Consider the following 9,506-nt stretch of genomic DNA (forward strand, 5'->3'; position numbering starts at 1 on the left):
TACAAACAGACAAGAAAACTATTTAATACAAACAGACAAGAATACTATCACATACAAACAGACACGCAAACTATTACATACAAACAGACAAGGAAACTATCACATACAAACAGACAAGAAAACTATCATTTACAAACAGACAAGAAAACTATCACATACAAACAGACAAGAACACTTTCACATACAGACAAGGAAACTTTCACATACAAGCAGACAAAGAAACTTTCACATACAAGCAGACAAGGAAACTTTCACATACAAACAGACAAGGAAACTTTCACATACAAGTAGACAAGGAAACTTTCACATACAAGCATGTATGTAACTTTTGAATTGAGTGTACGTCATTTCATTTATAAGGAAATGCATTCCTATCATATATAAGGAGAAGTTTACACTTCGTATATAAGAAGTATTAGCTAAGTGATCATTTAAGCAAAGGAGTTAGGTTACAAATAATAAACAAACTGTCAATAATAATAGGAGCACTGAGTTGATTTAACAGAAAGTGAGCATTAGTAATGCTCACTTTCTGTTAAATCAACTCAGTGCTCCTTTTACATTTTAATTGTGACACATAATCGGTTCTGTTGAACAGGACTTCCACACTATAGAGCTGTATATTACCTTGAATGTGAAAGTGATGGCAACATCAAGGTCTTCCTTGCCCTCATTCTCCACCTCCCAGATGAACGCAGCCATTGGGTATGACGAGTCCTGAATCACAATCACATACATCATCACACAACTTGAGAATTCAGATTACATCAAATATATTTGTAACAAACCTTTGAAATACAACTATTGAGACACAACTACCTCAGGACAAAACAATAATTTCTTTGCAGCTCCAGAAGAACATGTGGACATTTGTTTGAATTTTTGTCGATTATCACTAATCATAACATTTAGCCAGTATAGGGGGATTCAAAATACATGTTTACATGCTTGTTGCAAATACACGTTTATATGCTTGTTGCAAATACATGTTTATATGCTTGTTGCAAATACACGTTTATATGCTTGTTGCAAATACACGTTTATATGCTTGTTGCAAAAACACGTTTACATGCTTGTTGCAAATACACGTTTATATGCTTGTTGCAAATACACGTTTATATGCTTGTTGCAAATACACGTTTATATGCTTGTTGCAAATACACGTTTATATGCTTGTTGCAAATACACGTTTACATGCTTGTTGCAAATACATGTTTATATGCTTGTTGCAAATACACGTTTACATGCTTGTTGCAAATACATGTTTCATGCTTGTTGCAAATACACGTTTATATGCTTGTTGCAATTACATGTTTACATGCTTGTTGCAAATACAAGTTTATATGCTTGTCGCAAATACACGTTTACATGCTTGTTGCAAATACATGTTTATATGCTTGTTGCAACATCAAAATACATTTGAATTACCTTAATCTTAATTATGGCAAACAGGATACATGTTATTTTGCACGACATCCAATATGTAACACTAAGGTCAGGCAATACTTTTTATTGAAAAGACAGACAGGCTAAAGAAATTACAAATCACACTGTATAATGTTTTATATTCCTCATGAAAACAACATCATACTTCTATTGTCATAAAATTGCCAAGTTGCAGTTATCATTTTGATGTGTGTTCTGCATCTGAGCGCACATATATGGTTTCTTTGAAATCGTAGGGTGGCCTGATGAACTGTCTTCAACCATGCCCGGTTACATGCTATTATTACAATTACCTAAATATTTCTATGCAAAACAACATGCTTGCACAAAAAATAAAATCTTTTGAGAGGATGCTGGCAATGAAATCATACATATTCTTATAAAGCTATCTTTAACCTACTTTTTAAGCTAATAAATAGAAAGCTCATGTGATTCCTAGGAGAAATCTCTACACTCCAAATTTACATTGACACTTTGGATGGAATGCCTGTGACCATTCAAATGATGAATTAAAATAGATCCAATTTATAATGTGACAATTTAGTATGTGTCTTACTATCTTTATACAGTTATTATTTAGTTCTAAATCAATTCAAGATAATTTGTTTTTGTCTTTTGATTTTACAAACAAAATGCTTGATAATATTTTCAGTAACGAGCTTCTTGGAACTATCTCAGGCCCCATTGAATCAAAACATTTGAGTCCTATGGACTCATAACATCAGATTTCAAAACCCCCCACTGAAGTTGTAGGAGATAGTACTAGCATTTGATTTATGATGTACTCTAATAGTGATTTCTCAATGTACCTAGCAAAACAAACACCAATTATATCAGAATACCTCATAGTTGTGAGCAATAACTGGTGATATCTGTCGACACAGGAGCCTGATGTTGTGCTCGGGTATACTGTAGACAGTCCATGCCCGAGGGTACAGGGCCTGGTATGTCCCCTGCCCCAGAGGAAACCCCCACTCCCACAGCTTGAGGGTCTTGTTAACACGGTGACCCGTTAACACCTTCTGATACACAGTTTGCCCTCCTTTACGGATCGTTACAATAAACTGGAATGTATGCACTACTTTTATCAAGAAATATTTAATACTCAAAAGTTAATTAATATAGAAAGTAGTAAAATACAGTATTTTCTATAGCATGTTATACATTGATACATTGACTTAACCCACTCTTAGAAATATTTTGTTTTCAGTATAATAGTTACATATTGAAGACATTTTTTTTCCCTAAAATTTTTAAGATACGAAAAAACCCTTACACTGTCTGCCTGAACAATGTGATAGTCATACATGCCGGGCACCATGTGAAACCGGCAGAACTCCCCGCGATAGCCCCGCCCGATGGATCCTGCACCTATCCCACCGATAGGGCAGCCTGAACAATAACACATGTACGAGTTACCAAACTACAAAGACTCATTGACAGTAGTAAACATGATCTTTACGACATTTACAATGTCAACACATAAGAAACTTTCTATAACAACTGTGTTTACAAGCCTTTTTAGCCTTAATAGAATAATGAAAGACTCATGACAAAGAAAACATTAACAATTTAGGAACTCAAAAGGGGTCATCTACTGACCATGACCAATTTAAGGACTTTTCACTAAGTCATTTAAAAGTTATGGATACAAAAAGCGCCTGGGATTTTTCTATTATAGATCATCTTGACCCACAAACAATAGTGATATATCATTGAACATTGACCATGACTAATGCCAAGTTTTAACACTGTACACCAAGTTGTTCAAATATTTCTAGTACAGATCATCTTGACCCACAAACAATGGTGATATTTCATTGAACATTGATCATGACTAATGCCAAGTTTTAACACTGTACACCAAGTTGTTCAAATATCATTGATAAGAAACATAAGTTCCTTAGCACTGTACACATAATCTTCCAGTTTGACAACTACTAAAGAAGAGAAGTCTTAATATTAGCTAAAAGCTATCTCTTCAAACCTTTACCATTTATATTTGTAACATGCTAATATATTAACAACATATACATAAATACTGTTTAAACCAGTGTACCTACCATACATAGGCTTATGGAGAACTGGATTTACAAAGTCCATATGAGGTCGTCGTCCTTTGGAATAACATTTTAGTGTATGAACTGTATACCTGAAACAAAAAAACAACAAATAAAAATTGCCACCCATGCAAGTTGACATCTATGAACCTGGTCATTTTTTTGCTGACAACTTTTAAAGAAGTTTCAAAATGAAACTTCATATGTTCCATTGTTGATAACAACGGCAGGTGTTCATGCCTTTAAAATGATTTCAGTGGGTTGGGGGAACTTGCGACTACCGGGTATATCAAACTACAGGGGAGAATGAGTTTGAATACAGATTGGTGGTGAAACGTGAGACCTTTAGTTCCATAAGCAGGCACTACAACCATATTGATGTCAGTAAAGAACTAGCCCAGTCATAGCTGACACTACTTATCTGTTTTACCCCTAAACAGGATGTACTGACCTGTACAGTTACTATACAGGACAGATACTTTCATAAAAACTTTATTCAGTGTATATGTGAAGGAAAAAGGAGATATTTTTCAATTGTAGTGTACCCTTGGGCATATTAATATTCTCCTAAAAGGACACAGCAGTGATATAAGGTTTACAATTGCTCTTACCCTACTGCATGCAAAGAAATTGAATCCTGAAACAAATACAAGAATAACCCTCAATCATCAATTGTATCCATGATCCCTTTGATTGCTTTCAAAATATTTAAATTTATTAATTTTTTTTTTGAATTTATTTAAATATATACAGGTATATTAAATACTATAGGTTAAAAATGTGTCATGTTTGTGCTGTAAGTTGAAATAAGTCCAATTGTTTTTAAACCTATTAAAATTCACTTAATCTAGAGAATGACAAAGATTCCCTGAATACGATTCTATCACCTCCAATCAATAACAATAAAATCTATAATATTTCAAAGATAATATTTTAAAATCTCATAGAGAAGCGCTTTGGAAACCTATCAACATAAACATTATGAGCTTGCAAACATGCTTGACTGAAATTTGACCTTTCAGACCTAGTCGACTGGCCAAGGAAAAACTGTGATAAAACCTTCTGCTGCGGAAAACTCAGAAACCTCTGCCTGTTTGCCACCATCTTAACGTTTACATGAATCGAGTTGTACAAGTGTGTATAATATTGCTATATATTTTTCGTAGACAGGTAAAATAATAATAATTAATAATTTATAATTGATCTGATGAACTTACAATTTTTGTTTACATCATTTAGAGAACTTTCACCATAAACATTTTCTTGTAAAATTTAACAATCAATTGAAATCAAAGAGAATGTATCATTTCCCCAAAGCTAAATGCCTTTAAATTCTGATGAGCATGAATCATTCATGTTTATAAACGCCACCTTGCATAACTTAATAAAAATTCAATGACTCATTTAAACTTGCTTCCATAGTATTTCCCCTTGACATTGCATTTCAAGCAATCTAATTTATTGGATGGGAGGATACCATTTATGCCAACACATGTTGTTTACTATACCGAATGGCGATATACAAGATGCTGTCAAATAACAATGACACATACAATAAATAATTCTAGATCAAGGTGAATGGAGAGCGAGTCTCATTCGAGAAATCAAAAGGGTTCAACATACACTGTGGTCTATAAAATCAAGCAAAAATACAAGAAGTATAAATATATGTTAACCAACTTTTAAAAACATATTTTCTATAAATTGATTCATCAGAATAATAAAAATGTAAGGACTAAGATATACCATGGCATGACACATAACGGTAATGCTGTGAACCAGGAAACAATTTTTGAGAGGATCACCAAAATCAAACAGCTAGGGTTTGCCTTTTTCAACTTTAAAGCAATTTTATGGTGCATAACTTATTTTAACAATTAATAAAAACAATCATGCACCATAACATGCTTTTAACTTTAAATCAAAAACAATTAAATAAAACAGACAATTAATAAAAACAGTTTTTCCTGTTTACAATACAGGGAACCCCTGCTTACAGACAGGTCACGGACACTATGGACCATGGACATTACGGACCAGATCTAGGGACATTAAGGACCAGATTTAGGGACACTACGGTCCAGATTTAGGGACATTACGGACCATCTTCAGAAACTTGCGGACCATCATTCATAATGATTTAAACATTTGTTGTTTTTTTAATTTATTCACTCATTGGTCTTAAATTTGTTAATAAATACTTGAATATTAGTGCTCAGTATGACAATTATCTTTAATGTAACTGAAAAATCCCATGAAATTCCAATGTTAAACATCAATGTATTTTTAATAAAATATTATAATAATTTGAATAATAATGAACGAAATATATGTGTTTATCTTATAATTGTAAATGTGAATATTAATGTTTTCATATGTGATCGATTGCTTTCTGAAATAAACTTTGGATCGTCATATTTGTTTGTTTTGAAAACTGAATAGATCTATAAGTATGCCTTGCGCTCGCGCCGTGGAATGCGACATATGTGAACGTTGGCAGCATCTACGCTGTGTTACAGGTATAACCATTGCCCAGTATGATGCCGTGACCTGGAACAACAGACAGTGTTCTTGAGGGTAGCCAGATGTCCAGAACCATGAGTCCAAGCCCGGACTCTTGACTGCCATCAAAATAAAGACTGAGGTAGGTTTCGGTTGTGTTATTGTATTCAAATATTTGAAAACGAAAGTAAAACACAATTTTTATTTAAAAATTATGCATTGGTTAATATTTGGTATTTTTTGTATTTTAAGGTAAAAGCGGTGGCCAGACAACAGGTGTTTGAGACGGCGAACGTGATAGAGCGGGACATAACTGTCAAACACCAACATCCTGAGCAGCCCGAGGCAGCCAGACCGAGTGTTGAAGCCCTGCATAAGATGTGCAATAGGACGAGGAAGGGGTTACGTCCACATGAGCCTGATTGCACCGATTTCGAGGTTTGTACTTATTTAAATTTATACGAGATCAAAAAAACATGTGTCCCGCTAACGAGGTTTGTACTTATTTCATTTTAGGTGTGTTCAAACTTATGTTGGTTTTCAAATTAAATATATTACTAATGTATTTTTCAGATCGACATGGACTTCCTCCATGGAATATCTTTTTTATTTTGGTGCTATTACAGACTGCCTACAGTACAAGGGACGCCGTGTATCGGCTAATGCGTAAGGTCTTCGCGCTGCCTTTACTGCCAGCGGGCGACATCCCAGCAGCCTTCAGAAAGATAGAGGAAAAGATGGATGCCAACAACGAAAGAATGATCTCCTTTCTTCATTATGTCAGCAGCACGTGGATAGAGAATGAGATGTGGCCAGTCGCTTCGTGGTCCGTCTTCGGCCACTCTATCCGTACCAACAACAATGTCGAGGGTTGGCACGCGAGGCTCAATCGACGGGCAAAAAAGGGAAACTTGCCTTTCTACCTGCTGGTTGAACTCTTGTACAGAGAGGCGCATGAAATACCAATTATGTGCAAGCTGGTTAAGGAAAGGAAACTGTGCCGCTACCAACGCAAGGCTTCAACCTTGACACAAGGCCAGCCCATGAAGCTTTGGGCGGAGTATTCTGTCAACGAGATGACTACAAGCAGTCTGCTCAAAGCATATGCCAGACTTTATGGGCCTATTTAGATATGAATGGTGGCTTCGGTGACATGTGCTGTTTATTCGTGATTCATGTAAACACTGATATGTTCTTATATGTGCTCAATTTATTTTGGGAAATAAACTGTTTTGGAAAATATTTCTTCTGTTGCTTTTAACTGATCTAACTGCCGATCATTCAAATTTCGTTCATTATTTTTCACATAATTGTTATAAATGCATAGGTCTTTAACACCTTTTGGAATTTCACAAGATTTTATATTGAACCATTCATCTATTCGAACTTCACGGGATTTTTCACAGTCTTATGGAAGATATAACGCCATACTGAGCACTCATATTCAAGTATTTATTAACAAATTCAAAACTAATCAGTGAATAATTTAAAAAAAATATGTTTAAATCATGGTCCGTAAGATTCCGAAGATGGTCCGTAATGTCCCTAAATCTGGTCCGTAGTGTCCCTAAATCTGGTCCGTAATGTCTGGTCCGTAATGTCCATGGTCCGTAATTCTTACAGACTTGCATTAAGACTAAAATGATGTCATCCCTTTGTAATTGCATTCACTGAAACCCTGTCTCCCGGCTCTATTATCACAGGGTGGTAGCATTTATTGATACGTCTGTAGTGAATTATGTTGAAACTGAGGAGGAAGCGAATAATAACTGTTTAATCTTGTGCCTATCTGAAAGAATTTAATAAGTTTCAATTTATAAGTACCGTGACAACAAAAATTAAAAACAAAACAAAATAAAGACAAGGTCCAGAGTAGTTCTGGCTTCCATAACTTTAATGTTGATATTTATTTTTTTGATGTTTACAACACATTAAAGTTATGGCGTAACCCCCATAGTAAAGTCAACCAGAATCGATTGAGTGTGATGATGCAATGCAGTCACATGACCATGATGATGTCGATGGATTCTATTTATAGCATCAGATTCACATTGTTCATTTAGTTGAATCCAATTGCAGTAAGGCTGAAAATACCTTTTGATAAGTAAAAACAATTTATTTATTCCAAATTTGTTATTTACTAATTATTCGGAATAGAAAAAATAACAGCAATATAAACACTACATTTGTGAGGTCAAATGGTCACATGGGTATTTTCTGAAAATCTTGGTGTCACGTGATTAAATTTGAACACAACTATGACCTAGATAAGGAATGCTTGTAATAGGATTTATTAAAATGCTAAATCAACTATCTTTAAAGCGTTTTTTGGTTTTGAAAATGTGTTTGTGAACTACATTTTACTTCATTTACCTGAAGATACAGTTATTTTGTCTGTACAGTGCATACAAGTGAAATAACAGCATGACATAAAAATGTCACGAATTCTGGTAGGGTTTGGATACGGCGTTCTCTTCAGCGAACACATCCAAAAAGGTAATATATAACGTGTTCGCTGAAGTTCTTTAGCTAGGTCCAGAGAACAGAGTTGAAAACAGCCGAAAATTTTGAACTTCTGTCACATTTTTTTGCAATGTGGAAATGGGTTGGGGAGTGACATTTTTTTGAAGGGCTCCCTCATTTTAAAAGGGTCACCCAGTTTTCTAGGTGGGTGATCCAGCTGGTCACATAAATTAAAAGTCCGATATCTTTGGGCAAGCTTCAAGCAACATACAATTTTTCTTTGAAAAGAAGAAGAGGGGCTCTGTACCCTATGTCTGTCTTTTAGTCACAATGTCTAGATTTACCTTAATCCAAGACCAACAAGTGATGGAATTTGGCTGAGTCTGGGTGACTGGAAAGGTTTACATTTTTCAGTGCATTCATAGTCGAGTTTGACACGCCATCCGAAATCAGGCAATCCTTTAATGCATTCTTTAGGCGTTGTTAAACTGTTGTCAGGATTTCTGTTCGCCATTATTAGATTATCTTTGTAGTGTCTTGAGAAACTTGTTTTATTTCCGCATCTTCTTGTTGTTGGTCGTCATGTTCTTATAAGCGCTGGAATGGACGGGAATGGAATGGATGCTTGCCGAAGGAACCGAAAGAAAAATTACAAACAAGAAAAGTTGGGCGATACTATTTCCCGGTCCCGGTCTCATCCGGTCCCGGTCTTCTCGGTCTCTGTTTTCAAAATTTTATAGTAGCTATCGGGCGTTACCGAGAAGGTGTGAATGACCGCGGGGTAATAGGATTATAAAAGATTACAGTTGATTAAAACATAACATATTTTATGATAATTATTTCATATTTTATATCAATAAAACATTTAATAAATTAAGGCAAAGATAAAAACGTAAAATATTCACGTGTACGAAAAATAATCTCATGAATAACAAACACGTTGTTGTTGTTGTTTTCATATTAAATTCAGTTATAAGTATACTATTAATAATAGTAATACAAACAGAAACATTGCATGAATACATATAAATCAAA

At 34.7% G+C, this 9,506-nt stretch overlaps 1 protein-coding gene across 1 annotated transcript in view; it reads right to left on the bottom strand.

Annotated features, from left to right (window-relative positions):
- Positions 1-9,093, bottom strand: part of LOC128229079 (non-lysosomal glucosylceramidase-like) — a 28,723-nt gene extending 19,630 nt beyond the window's left edge. Inside the window, exons 1-5 of the mRNA XM_052940737.1 lie at positions 8,816-9,093; positions 3,510-3,598; positions 2,723-2,838; positions 2,289-2,510; positions 628-717 (exon numbers count right to left, since the gene is read on the bottom strand). Of these exons, the coding sequence (XP_052796697.1) occupies positions 628-717; positions 2,289-2,510; positions 2,723-2,838; positions 3,510-3,598; positions 8,816-8,985 (687 nt within the window). The 5' untranslated portion in view covers positions 8,986-9,093. The remainder of the gene's footprint in view (positions 1-627; positions 718-2,288; positions 2,511-2,722; positions 2,839-3,509; positions 3,599-8,815) is intronic.
- Between the last annotated feature and the right edge of the window lie 413 nt (positions 9,094-9,506).

Source organism: Mya arenaria, chromosome 3 (assembly GCF_026914265.1).
Source record: "Mya arenaria isolate MELC-2E11 chromosome 3, ASM2691426v1".
NCBI lineage: Eukaryota > Metazoa > Mollusca > Bivalvia > Myida > Myidae > Mya > Mya arenaria.